Source organism: Salmo salar, chromosome 01 (assembly GCF_965601325.2).
Source record: "Salmo salar chromosome 01, fSalSal1, whole genome shotgun sequence".
Lineage (NCBI taxonomy): Eukaryota > Metazoa > Chordata > Actinopteri > Salmoniformes > Salmonidae > Salmo > Salmo salar.
In genome coordinates this window covers 183,940,463-183,956,174 of record NC_138291.1, presented here as the reverse complement: position 1 = coordinate 183,956,174, position 15,712 = coordinate 183,940,463, and the positions used below count along the sequence as shown (strand labels likewise).

General features: G+C 46.1%; 1 protein-coding gene across 1 annotated transcript in view; it reads left to right on the top strand.

Annotated features, from left to right (window-relative positions):
- The first annotated feature begins 986 nt into the window (after window positions 1-986).
- The window catches only part of LOC106572580 (SKI family transcriptional corepressor 2), a 28,564-nt gene continuing 13,838 nt past the window's right edge, over window positions 987-15,712 (top strand). The window contains exons 1-5 of the mRNA XM_045694255.2: window positions 987-1,454; window positions 2,642-4,556; window positions 7,499-7,562; window positions 7,729-7,794; window positions 10,500-10,664. Coding sequence (XP_045550211.2) covers window positions 2,730-4,556; window positions 7,499-7,562; window positions 7,729-7,794; window positions 10,500-10,664 — 2,122 coding nt within the window. The 5' untranslated portion in view covers window positions 987-1,454; window positions 2,642-2,729. The remainder of the gene's footprint in view (window positions 1,455-2,641; window positions 4,557-7,498; window positions 7,563-7,728; window positions 7,795-10,499; window positions 10,665-15,712) is intronic.

Genomic DNA, 15,712 nt, shown 5'->3' with positions numbered 1-15,712 from the left:
CAGATGAACTGTTTCTCTCTTCCGCCCTGTATTGTTAGTGATGGGAGAAATGGTGAGACATATGCGGCCTTCTACAATGATGAAGAAATAGCCGCTCTTTATTACCTTTTCTGTCTCATCTTCTCCTCTCATCTCCGCTTGGAAACTTGATGGATGGATTTCTCTGAATGTTGCCTATGTGGTCTTTAACGGACAATTTATAGAAACCCCGAAATGATCTCTTCATGATGACGACAATTAGAAACTTGCTAAATACTCAGGCCAGTAAACATGAAACCAGTTGAGTGATTTTAACAATCAGCATAATGTATATTACACGTTCACTACCCAGTCAACTGACAGAAGGTGTCACAAGCATTTCGCGACACCCGCAATAACATCTGCTAAACACGTGAATTTGACCAATAAAATGTTATTTGATCATATGGCCAATCAATAAATAGTGAACATTTAAATAACATTTAATTGCTTGGTTCAGCTAGAAGCCTATTGGCACACGGTTCATTGTATTCCTGCATGGGAAATCATAAATGTACAATTTCTTCCATGTATTTATGAAACAATGTTAATTTACCAGACATTCATAGGCCTATTCAATATTTTGATGACGGCCCATATGTGACAGGTCGTACAGGCCTGTAAATTTAAAACATATTTGGTAGCCTATAAAAGCATTTTTCGCTGTCTTGGTAGAGAAACGTTTTGAAAGGCAAATTTGCTTAGGACAAATAAAGTGCAATATAGAATTACCTGAAGGCATATTGATTATATTAGTTAGAATTGTTAACCTGTACGCGATTTAGGTTTACAAAGTGTTTTAGCCTACTCCAGGTTATGTTTGAGTTACATAGCGCCATGAGTTCTGTGATGTAGGACCGACACCGTCTAAAATAGGTCACAGCAGCATTTTAGTTAGTGACATCGACCTACTTATTGTTCATCTCGTTGTTGGTAAGCCTGCTACATATCTGCTGTTTGTGGATTTGTGAGTCAGAGTCCTCATTCAGATTGGAGGTGTACAGCCCGTCTTTAGCCCCGGGGCCAGGCTCCTGCATTAGTCTCTTTAGAGTGTTGAGTGTCAGTTAGTGAAACGTCATTGGCTCCTGGCGGAAAGTACGGAGCTGAAAGAGGGGCAGAGCCACGCGCCAATCAAGTCCCGTCCGACACCGCCTGCCTCCAGACACGCGCCTTGTCCTTTAAAGGGAATAAGCCAGAGCGCGCTGCGCACTTTACTCATCACCGACTGGTAACTTTCTTTTATAGAACAACATTTATTCTCTTCTTCTAATATTATTTTATACAACAACATATTATATCTTCTTCGATATTCGGACTTAATTTACGGCAGTTTTGTAAGGCGCGAGGTTTTTAATGTATCGGTTGTTTTGGGCGAGATATAAGGGATGTCTTTATTTTCGTAACATTTGGATTTCTGTCATCACGCTATAGAGGAGGTAAGATATCCTATTTTGTCCACAGTGTAACAATTGAGGTTTGACGTGTTTTATTGTGTTATTAGCCTACATTGTTATTTTTGATATTATTATTATTATTATTATTATTGTGAGTAGGCCTGTTATTATTATGAGTATTAAATATTAGTTTTGTGGCTATCGGCATCAATGAGCAATAATTATTAGAATTGTGTTATATTGAAAATGAATTCTGGTCTAAATCTGCTGAAAATCACTAGCATACCGATCACATTTTGCGATATAATACAGAGCCTTTAATTTTAGAATATCTTGCACAGTAAAATACCTCGAGCTTCTCCACTGCACATCTTGTGTCAGTAGGCTATCATGTCGTTGATGTGTATCTACTCAAGGCCCTGCCGGGATGACCCTCACATGTCTGTTTGATCTGCAGGTCAACCTGTATTTTGTCCTATAATGTTACGCGTGACAAATTACATAATTATTCAGCAGAGTTCACACCAAGCCAGGTCATATATTAATATAATACATACTATTAATAATTGGTTCTATACTGCCTCTCAGAATGAGGTGTTATATATTCTCCAGTGTTTTGACCAAACATTTGAAATACAAAATATGTATGAACATCAACGAAATGGAAGTTCTGTTAAATTACAATTATTTGTATTTTTAATTTCGTCATGTTCAGTTGCAATTCTATAACTTTTTATCAACGTTGTACATTTGTGGGCTATCAACAAATGACCCCAAAGTAAAATAACTATTGATTTTATATTTTTTTACGAGTAAAGCCTAATGATGGTTTCTCTCTATAATTCTCCCAGATATGCATTTGTTGAAAACAGTTCGGCTACTTCTTGTCTTCTTGCGACATCGTGTCTTTAAGCGTTAAAGTCGAATACGCAGCGAGCTCAGGCGGGAGTTGCATTAAACTTACTCTGCAAAATGCGAGAAAAGGTTGAACATTTAGCGCCTACAAAACAAACTTAATTGAATGTTTATAATACAATAATACAAATAAGAAACATAAGAAATCAAATGTGGTATTGCTATTCAATCATCGGCAAGTTCTTCACCATTAGGCATCTATTTTATTTTGATAATGAAAATTTGATAATAATCATTATAATTATTTTAACTGAAAATCTGTCAGGCTGATGTGCAGTTTGAACTTAAATGTTAATGTGTGTTTGGTTTTCCAGCAGAGTATCATCCAGACAGACAGACTGACAGGAGGACTGACTCCACGGTAACACAACCTACTTCCTGGTTACCAACACCAGCGCTACCATGACGACCCCCCCCAGCTCGTTCCAGCAGGAGCCCCTGACCCCCCCCAGACCCCCCCACTCCTCCTCCCTGAAGCCCAACCAGGTGGGTCAAGTGGTTCTGTATGGTGTACCCATCGTCTCCTTGGTGATCGACCATCAGGAGCGGCTGTGTCTGGCCCAGATCTCCAACACCCTGCTGAAGAACTACAGCTATAACGAGATCCACAACCGCCGCGTGGCGCTGGGTATCACCTGTGTTCAGTGCACTCCTGTCCAGCTGGAGATCCTGAGGCGAGCTGGCGCCATGCCCATCTCCTCCCGCCGCTGTGGCATGATCACCAAGCGAGAGGCGGAGCGGCTCTGTAAGTCCTTCCTGGGGGAGAACAACCCCCCCAAACTGCCCGACAACTTCGCCTTTGATGTGTCACACGAGTGTGCCTGGGGTAGCCGTGGTAACTTCATCCCAGCGCGCTACAACAGCAGCAGAGCCAAGTGCATCAAGTGTTCCTACTGCAACATGTACTTCTCTCCTAACAAGTTCATCTTCCACTCTCACCGTACTCCTGAAGCCAAGTACACCCAGCCGGACGCTGCTAACTTCAACTCCTGGAGACGCCACCTGAAGCTGTCAGATAAAACCCCTCCTGATGACCTGGCGTTTGCCTGGGAGGACGTGAAGGCCATGTTTAATGGTGGCAGCAGGAAGCGGTGTCTACCCTCATCTCACTGCTCCCCCATGGGGCCGGGAAAGGTTGTGAACTCTGGTCTGCCCCACATGATGACCCCTGACCTGGTCCAGAAGAGGAGCCGCTTCGAGGAGGAGGAGGACCTGGATGGAAGCAGCCTGTCTCCCCATAAGAACCCTCGCAGCTACCCGGTGATCCCTGTGCCCAGTAAAGGGTTCGGCATGCTGCAGAAGTTCGCCCCCACTTCCCTGTTCCCCAGCCCATACTCCTTCCCAGCCTTCAGCCTCTGTCAGCAGAAGAAAGATGACAGTGAGGTGGCTGGAGGACAGAAGAACACTGGTCTGTCAGGTCTGCTGTGGCCCGGTCGTAAAGACACCTTCTACCCTCCGTTCTGCATGTTCTGGCCCCCTAGGGCCGCTGGGGGCCTCCCGGTGCCCACCTACCTGCAGCCACAGCCGTCCGTCAACACCCTGTCCTCATTGGCCGAGAGCCCTTCCCTCAGGCAGGCCTTCCTTGACCTATCAGAGCCCTCACAGCCAAGGGCAGGGCCAGACATGAGGGCCACGCCCAGGTCAGGCCTGTTTGACCCTGACTCCTCCCCCCTGACCTCTGATCTGCGCCCTGTGACCTCAGAGGGCTGGCTGAAGCTGCTGGACGTCCCGTCTCTCCAGGCCAGGAAAGCCTCCTACCACTCCGCTTTCCGACCCGTCGTCAAGGATGCAGAGAGCATCGCCAAGCTCCATGGAAACCTGGAGGAGTTTGGTTCAGATCGCCACCTGTCCCCCGCCACCAGCTGCAGCTACGCCTCTGAGAGCGGAGGAGAGGGGGAGGAAGAGGGAGAAGGAGGAGAGAGCGAGGAGGAAGGAGAGGTGGATGTAGAGACCAAGCAGGATGAGGAGGAAGAGGAACACTTCAACAGACCAACCCCACCACAGACACACAGCAGCCTGCACCTCCGAGGGCTGACTGAAGGATCAGGACTATGGGAGAGAGGAGAGAAAGAGGCTGTCACCTTCCCCTGCAGCCCTGCAGATCACAGCCAGGACCAGAGCAGCAGTAGCCTGCCTGCATCTCCTCCTGCTCCCCCTGCCAGTCTCACACTCTCTCTCCCCAGCCCCACACACACCCCGCTGCCACTGGAGGACCAGGCCTACAAAAATGTAAATATTCCCTTAAGGCACTTTAACTAATTATTATTTAATTGGCGCTGTAGGCTGGCTGATGTAATATGCATAAAGAGATTGATAGCGGCGTCTCCCTGAAGAAATGAAACATCCACAGTGCTCTGATCCCTGATAGGAAGAACAGTCCGGTATTGTTTAATGGTCAAAATATATCGGTTCTCTCCTTAACACTTTCTGCCTGTTAGCCTTTCTAATCTGGAACCTGTCGACTCCACATTAACAAGGCCAACGGAGTTGGTCCCCGACCAGGGGAAACAGTCGCGTTGTACTAATACAAGTGAGGAGACATTCACAGTCTAATAACACTAATGAAGGAGACATTCACAGTCTAATAACACTAATGAAGAGACATTCACAGTCCAATAACACTAATGAAGAGACATTCACAGTCTAATAACACTAATGAAGGAGACATTCACAGTCTAATAGTAACATCAATGAAGGAGACATTCACAGTCTAATAACAACACTAATGAAGAGACATTCACAGTCCAATAACACTAATGAAGAGACATTCACAGTCTAATAACACTAATGAAGACATTCACAGTCTAATAGCACTAATGGAGACATTCACAGTCTAATAACACTAATGAAGAGACATTCACAGTCTAATAACACTAATGGAGACATTCACAGTCTAATAACACTAATGAAGACATTCACAGTCTAATAACACTAATGGAGACATTCACAGTCTAATAACACTAATGAAGGAGACATTCACAGAGACATTCACAGTCCAATAACACTAATGGAGACATTCAGTCTAATAACACTAATGAGGAGACATTCACAGTCTAATAACACTAATGGAGACATTCACAGTCTAATAACACTAATGAAGAGACATTCACAGTCTAATAACACTAATGGAGACATTCACAGTCTAATAACACTAATGGAGACATTCACAGTCTAATAACACTAATGGAGACATTCACAGTCTAATAACACTAATGAAGGAGACATTCACAGTCTAATGGTAACACTAATGGAGACATTCACAGTCTAATAACACTAATGAAGAGACATTCACAGTCTAATAACACTAATGGAGACATTCACAGTCTAATAACACTAATGAATAGACATTCACAGTCTAATAACACTAATGGAGACATTCACAGTCTAATAACACTAATGAAGAGACATTCACAGTCTAATAACACTAATGAAGAGACATTCACAGTCTAATAACACTAATGAGGAGACATTCACAGTCTAATAACACTAATGGAGACATTCACAGTCTAATAACACTAATGGAGACATTCACAGTCTAATAACACTAATGAGGAGACATTCACAGTCTAATAACACTAATGAAGAGACATTCACAGTCTAATAACACTAATGAGGAGACATTCACAGTCTAATAGCACTAATGAAGAGACATTCACAGTCTAATAACACTAATGAAGGAGACATTCACAGTCTAATAACACTAATGAAGAGACATTCACAGTCTAATAACACTAATGAAGAGACATTCACAGTCTAATAACACTAATGAAGACACATTCTCAGTCTAATAACACTAATGGAGACATTCACAGTCTAATAACACTAATGAAGAGACATTCACAGTCTAATAACACTAATGGAGACATTCACAGTCTAATAACACTAATGAAGAGACATTCACAGTCTAATAACACTAATGAGGAGACATTCACAGTCTAATAACACTAATGGAGACATTCACAGTCTAATAACACTAATGAAGGAGACATTCACAGTCTAATAACACTAATGAAGGAGACATTCACAGTCTAATAACACTAATGAGGAGACATTCACAGTCTAATAACACTAATGGAGACATTCACAGTCTAATAACACTAATGAAGAGACATTCACAGTCTAATAACACTAATGAGGAGACATTCACAGTCTAATAGCACTAATGAAGAGACATTCACAGTCTAATAACACTAATGAAGGAGACATTCACAGTCTAATAACACTAATGAAGGAGACATTCACAGTCTAATAACACCAATGAAGAGACATTCACAGTCTAATAACACTAATGAGGAGACATTCACAGTCTAATAGCACTAATGGAGACATTCACAGTCTAATAACACTAATGAAGAGACATTCACAGTCTAATAACACTAATGGAGACATTCACAGTCTAATAACACTAATGGAGACATTCACAGTCTAATAACACCAATGAAGAAGCATTCACAGTCTAATAACACTAATGGAGACATTCACAGTCTAACAACACCAATGAAGAAGCATTCACAGTCTAATAACACTAATGGAGACATTCACAGTCTAATAACACTAATGAAGAGACATTCACAGGCTTCCCATTGGACAGTAACACTACAGGCTTCCCATTGGACAGTAACACTACAGGCTTCCCATTGGACAGTAACACTACAGGCTTCCCATTGGATAGTAACACTACAGGCTTCCCATTGGTTAGTAACACTACAGGCTTCCCATTGGATAGTAACACTACAGGCTTCCCATTGGTTAGTAACACTACAGGCTTCCCATTGGTTAGTAACACTACAGGCTTCCCATTGGTTAGTAACACTACAGGCTTCCCATTGGTTAGTAACACTACAGGCTTCCCATTGGTTAGTAACACTACAGGCTTCCCATTGGTTAGTAACACTACAGGCTTCCCATTGGACAGTAACACTATAAGCTTCCCATTGGTTAGTAACACTACAGGCGTATAGTAAGAGTATTGTTCATGATAGACAATATTAGGCCAAAAGGAGAATTGTTACACTCCATTGACTCTCCAAGTCTGTGAAAGCCAGGAGTTATTGTAATGTACACCAGCATTCTCTATCCCAGGACGCCAGTGGTTCTGTTCTGGGTAGCATTATTCAACACTATCTCTGACATGTAGATGTTAAAACCTCTGTCTCTCTCTGTGTTCTCAGACTCATAAAAGCAGAGACCATGGACTGCCTGTTTACACAACCAAAGAAAACTCCAACACAGCTCGTGAGTAGCGTTACCTCCTCATCTTATTGGTTGGAAGACATTGGTTCCTTTCTACCAGTTTTCTGTGTGCAGGTGACCAAATCAGCTCTGTTCCCTTATGAACAGATGAATGAATGTCCTTCTGTTCCCCTCTTCCTCTCTCATTCTCCTCTTGATGAAAACAAAGAGCCCAGCAGTTTCTTTGTATCAGAGACAGAATCATCTGGCCCAGAGTACTGGAGAGAGACGGCAGGTAAAACCTCTACTATAATATCTAGCTGTTTAATCAAGACAGATAAACCTCCTCTATAATATCTAGCTGTTTAATCAAGACAGATAAACCTCCTCTATAATATCTAGCTGTTTAATCAAGACAGATAAACCTCTACTATAATATCTAGCTGTTTAATCAAGACAGATAAACCTCCTCTATAATATCTAGCTGTTTAATCAAGACAGATAAACCTCCTCTATAATATCTAGCTGTTTAATCAAGACAGATAAACCTCTACTATAATATCTAGCTGTTTAATCAAGACAGATAAACCTCCTCTATAATATCTAGCTGTTTAATCAAGACAGATAAACCTCCTCTATAATATCTAGCTGTTTAATCAAGACAGATAAACCTCCTCTATAATATCTAACTGTTTAATCAAGACAGATAAACCTCTACTATAATATCTAGCTGTTTAATCAAGACAGATAAACCTCTACTATAATATCTAGCTGTTTAATCAAGACAGATAAACCTCCTCTATAATATCTAACTGTTTAATCAAGACAGATAAACCTCCTCTATAATATCTAGCTGTTTAATCAAGACAGATAAACCTCCTCTATAATATCTAGCTGTTTAATCAAGACAGATAAACCTCCTCTATAATATCTAGCTGTTTAATCAAGACAGATAAACCTCCTCTATAATATCTAGCTGTTTAATCAAGACAGATAAACCTCTACTATAATATCTAGCTGTTTAATCAAGACAGATAAACCTCCTCTATAATATCTAGCTGTTTAATCAAGACAGATAAACCTCCTCTATAATATCTAGCTGTTTAATCAAGACAGATAAAACCTCTACTATAATATCTAGCTGTTTAATCAAGACATATAAACCTCCTCTGTAATATCTAACTTTTCTAACTGGTTTATCAAGACAGATAAAACCATCACTTTAATCGGACTTTTATCTAGACAAGGAGAACAGCAGACTCATTCTCTTCTCACAGACCATACTGTAGGTTTAGGGATTACTAGAGATACATAAATAGATGGACTAGCTGATAGACTGTGCAACGGAACAACGGCTGTTTCCAGTGTTCCAATGTGGTCCAGAATGTTTTGTAGAATGTGTTCTACAGGGGGCCATTACAGTTCTAGAATGTGTTCTACAGGGGGCCATTACAGTTCTAGAATGTGTTCTACAGGGGGCCATTACAGTTCTAGAATGTGTTCTACAGGGAGCCATTACAGTTCAACAAGACAATCAGCTCAACACAGGGAAGGTGACAATCTCCATCTCAACAATATCAAACCCATATAATTGCCTTTTCCCTTGGCAAAACCTTTCATTACAAAGATCACATCTTATTGCCTTTTATATCTGTCACAGAGACATTAAAAGGGTTTTATGACATCTATGCCAACATTCTTATTATGTAGCCCATAATGATATCCTCACATAATGTAGAATTTATTTCAAAAAATTACACGAAACAAATTAAATGAGACCACCTTTGTCTGATTGCTAAACGTCTCCCTGGGCGATGGACGACGTGATTAGAAGTTCTGATTCCAAAGACTCTCAGACTCTGTCTTAAGGAGAGGGCTGTTTCTTGGGAGAAAAATAATCTAATTTTCCATTTATGTAATGCAAACTGCCTTGGCTTTGACTATTCACGGTTAATTGACTGTCAAACGAGGTTGTTATCCTGAGGCACTGTCTGCTGATTTGCTTGTCAAATGAGACAGAGAGAGGAGAGGAGCGAGAGAGCGAGAGAGCGAGAGCAGGCCGTTCCAAATGAGGGAAGTGTTGGGAGGCTTAAGGAGGCAAGACATGAAATGACTAGAGAGGGAAAGAGAGAGAGAGAGAGAGAGAGAGAGAGAGAAAGTGAGAGATGGAAAGAGGGGGAGATTATACATAGAGAAAGGGGGAGATTATATACACAAATGTGCTGGATCGCTTCATTTAAGCCATTTGATTTGCCACATTGTCAGAATTCAGACACAAACACAAGACATTTTCAGGTTCATAGATGAAGAAATCAGGCCATAATGGAAACGACACTAACATTGTAGAAGAGTGATAGAACAATATGGTTATCATGGTTACAGGACTACAGTAATACCAATCCACTGTTACCAACGCAGCACGGCTACAGACACTATAGACTGCAGCCAGAACAATAGGTTTTACAGACAGCATAATAACGAAAATATTGTTTCAAGTCAATGATATTTCAAGCATTTTAGGGAAAGTATTTAACATATTCACCAAGTGGTTTAATTAGTTATTTACATGATCAAGCGTTTTCCATGATTATTGATTGGTTTATAGCATAATGCAACAAGATATTGTCTGACCGATATATTCAGTCAAATGAATAGTGGGCATGATTATAGTGAGATTATTAGTGCAGTTTGACATTTAACATTTACAAACATGTGGTTCTTTACGAACGCAATGACCATTGAGAATGTAAATGACAGTAGTTCTCTGAGAACACAGTAGACGGGGCAATAGAAGATCCTAGCCAGTCTAGGCTCCAGACAGGTGGAAATATGCAGTTAGACTGACACCTACAGGCCAATGGTTACAATGCAATCAGAGGACTACAGATTATTAGAGGGATAATATATATAGGGATATATAGGGATAATATATATATATAATATATGTCCTATTGAATGCTTCATTCATACTCAAAATGTATTTTCTTTCCTCCTTTCCAGGGGATCAAACTCAAGATGGAAGTTCCCCCGTGCCACTAAAGGAGGATGTTGAGAACATGGAGAAAGAGGAACTCCAGAAGGTTCTATTGGAACAGATCGACCTACGAAGACGACTCGAACAGGAGTTCCACGCTCTGAAGGGAAACTCCCCCTTCCCTGTGTTCCGTAGGTCTACCTCGCTGTCTCACACCCTAACCACTAACTCCTAACCCTAACCCCTCGCACCCTAACCCCTCACACCCTAACCCTAACCCTAACCCTCACACCCTAACCCCTAACCCTAACCCCTCACACCCTAACCCCTCATACCCTAACCCCTCGCACCCTAACCACTCATACCCTAACCCCTAACCACTCGCACCCTAACCCCTCACACCCTAACCCCTAACTCCTAACCCTAACCCCTCACACCCTAACCCCTCACACACTAACCCCTCACACCCTAACCCCTAACCCTAACCCCTCACACCCTAACCCCTCACACCCTAACCCCTCACACCCTAACCCCTCACACCCTAACCCTAACCCCTCGTACCCTAACCCCTCACACCCTAACCCCTCACACCCTAACCCCTAACACTAACCCCTCACACCCTAACCCCTCACACCCTAACCCCTAACCCCTCACACCCTAACCCCTCACACCCTAACCCCTAACCCTAACCCCTCACACCCTAACCCCTAACCCCTAACCCCTCGCACCCTAACCCCTCACACCCTAACCCCTAACCCCTCACACCCTAACCCCTCACACCCTAACCCCTCACACCCTAACCCCTCATACCCTAACACCTCACACCCTAACCCTTCATACCCTAACCCCTCACACCCTAACCCCTAACCCCTCACACCCTAACCCCTCATACCCTAACCCCTCACACCCTAACCCCTAACCCCTCACACCGTAACCCGTAACCCCTAACCCTAACCCTCACACCCTAACCCCTCACACCCTAACCCCTCATACCCTAACCCCTCACACCCTAACCCCTCACACACTAACCCCTAACCCTAACCCTCACACCCTAACCCCTCACACCCTAACCCCTCATACCCTAACACCTCACACCCTAACCCCTCACACCCTAACCCCTAACCCCTAACCCTAACCCCTCACACCCTAACCCCTCACACCCTAACCCCTAACCCTAACCCCTCGTACCCTAACCCCTCACACCCTAACCCCTCGTACCCAAACCCTAACCCCTCACACCCTAACCCTAACCCCTCACACCCTAACCCCTCATACCCTAACCCCTCACACCCTAACCCCTCACACCCTAACCCCTCGTACCCTAACCCCTCGTACCCTAACCCTAACCCCTCACACCCTAACCCCTCACACCCTAACCCCTCATACCCTAACCCCTCACACCCTAACCCCTAACCCCTCACACCCTAACCCCTCACTCCCTAAGCCCTCACACCCTAACCCCTCACACCCTAACCCTAACCCCTCACACCCTAACCCCTCATACCCTAACCCCTCACACCCTAACCCCTCACACCCTAACCCCTCACTCCCTAACCCCTCACACCCTAACCCCTCACACCCTAACCCTAACCCCTCACACCCTAACCCCTCACACCCTAACCCCTAACCCCTCACACCCTAATATCTCACACCGTAACCCCTCACACCCTAACCCCTCACTCCCTAACCCCTCACACCCTAACCCCTCACACCCTAACCCTAACCCTCACACCCTAACCCCTCACACCCTAACCCCTCACACCCTAACCCCTCACACCCTAACCCCTCACACCCTAACTCCTCACACCCTAACTCCTCACACCCTAACCCCTCACACCCTAACCCCTCACACCCTAACCCCTCACTCCCTAACCCCTCACACCCTAACCCCTCATACCCTAACCCCTCATACCCTAACCCCTCACACCCTAACCCCTCGTACCCTAACCCCTCACACCCTAACCCCTCGTACCCTAACCCTAACCCCTCACACCCTAACCCTAACCCCTCATACCCTAACACCTCACACCCTAACCCCTCACACCCTAACCCCTCACACCCTAACCCCAAACCCCTCACACCCTAACCCCTCGTACCCTAACCCCTCGTACCCTAACCCCTCGTACCCTAACCCCTCACACACTAACCCCTCACACCCTAACCCCTCATACCCTAACCCCTCACACCCTAACCCCTAACCCCTCACACCCTAACCCCTAACCCCTAACCCCTCGCACCCTAACCCCTCACACCCTAACCCCTAACCCCTCACACCCTAACCCCTCACACCCTAACCCCTCACACCCTAACCCCTCATACCCTAACCCCTCACACCCTAACCCCTAACCCCTCACACCCTAACCCTTCATACCCTAACCCCTCACACCCTAACCCCTAACCCCTCACACCCTAACCCCTCATACCCTAACCCCTCACACCCTAACCCCTAACCCCTCACACCCTAACCCCTAACCCCTAACCCTAACCCTCACACCCTAACCCCTAACCCCTAACCCCTAACCCTAACCCTCACACCCTAACCCCTCACACCCTAACCCCTCATACCCTAACCCCTCACACCCTAACCCCTCACACACTAACCCCTAACCCTAACCCTCACACCCTAACCCCTCACACCCTAACCCCTCATACCCTAACACCTCACACCCTAACCCCTCACACCCTAACCCCTAACCCCTAACCCTAACCCCTCACACCCTAACCCCTCACACCCTAACCCCTAACCCTAACCCCTCGTACCCTAACCCTAACCCCTCACACCCTAACCCTAACCCCTCACACCCTAACCCCTCATACCCTAACCCCTCACACCCTAACCCCTCGTACCCTAACCCCTCGTACCCTAACCCTAACCCCTCACACCCTAACCCCTCACACCCTAACCCCTCATACCCTAACCCCTCACACCCTAACCCCTAACCCCTCACACCCTAACCCCTCACACCCTAACCCTAACCCCTCACACCCTAACCCCTCATACCCTAACCCCTCACACCGTAACCCTAACCCTCACACCCTAACCCCTCACACCCTAATCCCTCACACCCTAACCCCTCACACCCTAACCCCTAACCCTAAGCCCTCACACCTTAACCCCTCACACCCTAACCCCTCATACCCTAACCCCTCATACCCTAACCCCTCACACCCTAACCCCTAACCCCTCACACCCTAACCCCTAACCCCTAACCCTAACCCTCACACCCTAACCCCTAACCCCTAACCCTAACCCTCACACCCTAACCCCTCACACCCTAACCCCTCATACCCTAACCCCTCACACCCTAACCCCTCACACACTAACCCCTAACCCTAACCCTCACACCCTAACCCCTCACACCCTAACCCCTCATACCCTAACACCTCACACCCTAACCCCTCACACCCTAACCCCTCATACCCTAACGCCTCACACCCTAACCCCTAACCCCTCACACTCTAACCCCTCACACCCTAACCCCTCACACCCTAACCCCTAACCCTAACACTTCATACCCTAACCCTAACCCCTCATACACTAACCCTAAACCTAACACTTCATACCCTAACCCTAACCCCTCACACCCTAACCCCTCACACCCTAACCCCTCACACCCTAACCCTAACCCCTCACACCCTAACCCCTCATACCCTAACCCCTCACACACTAACCCTAACCCCTCATACCCTAACCCTAACCCTTCATACCTTAACCCCTCACACCCTAACCCCTCACACCCTAACCCCTAACCCCTCACACCCTAACCCCTCACACCCTAACCCCTCATACCCTAACCCCTAACCCCTAACCCCTCACACCCTAACCCCTAACCCTAACCCCTCACACCCTAACCCCTCACTCCCTAACCCCTCACTCCCTAACCCCTCACACCCTAACCCCTCATACCCTAACCCCTCATGCCCTAACCCCTCATACCCTAACCCCTCACACCCTAACTAACCCCTCACACCCTAACCCTAACCCCTCATACCCTAACCCCTCACACCCTAACTAACCCCTCACACCCTAACCCTAACCCCTAACCCCTCACACCCTAACTAACCCCTCATACCCTAACTGTTACCCCTCACACCCTAACTAACCCCTCACACCCTAACTGTTACCCCTCACACCCTGACTGTTACCCCTCACACCCTGACTGTTACCCCTCACACCCTGACTGTTACCCCTCACACCCTAACTAACCCCTCACACCCTGACTGTTACCCCTCACACCCTGACTGTTACCCCTCACACCCTAACTAACCCCTCACACCCTAACTAACCCCTCACACCCTAACTGTTACCCCTCACACCCTAACTAACCCCTCACACCCTAACTGTTACCCCTCACACCCTAACTGTTACCCCTCACACCCTGACTAACCCCTCACACCCTAACTGTTACCCCTCACACCCTAACTGTTACCCCTCGCACCCCAACTGAACCCCTCACACCCTGACTGTTACCCCTCACACCCTAACCGCTCACACCCTAACTGTTACCCGTCACACCCTAACTGTTACCCCTCACACCCTAACTAACCCCTCACACCCTGACTAACCCCTCACACCCTAACTAACCCCTCATACCCTAACTGTTACCCCTCACACCCTGACTGTTACCCCTCACACCCTAACTGTTACCCCTCACACCCTAACCCCTAACCCCTCACACCCTAACCCCTCACACCCTAACCCCTCACACCCTAACCCCTCATACCCTAACCCCTCACACCCTAACCCCTAACCCCTCACACCCTAACCCTTCATACCCTAACCCCTCACACCCTAACCCCTAACCCCTCACACCCTAACCCCTCATACCCTAACCCCTCACACCCTAACCCCTAACCCCTCACACCCTAACCCCTAACCCCTAACCCTAACCCTCACACCCTAACCCCTAACCCCTAACCCTAACCCTCACACCCTAACCCCTCACACCCTAACCCCTCATACCCTAACCCCTCACACCCTAACCCCTCACACACTAACCCCTAACCCTAACCCTCACACCCTAACCCCTCACACCCTAACCCCTCATACCCTAACACCTCACACCCTAACCCCTCACACCCTAACCCCTCATACCCTAACGCCTCACACCCTAACCCCTAACCCCTCACACTCTAACCCCTCACACCCTAACCCCTCACACCCTAACCCCTAACCCTAACACTTCATACCCTAACCCTAACCCCTCATACACTAACCCTAAACCTAACACTTCATACC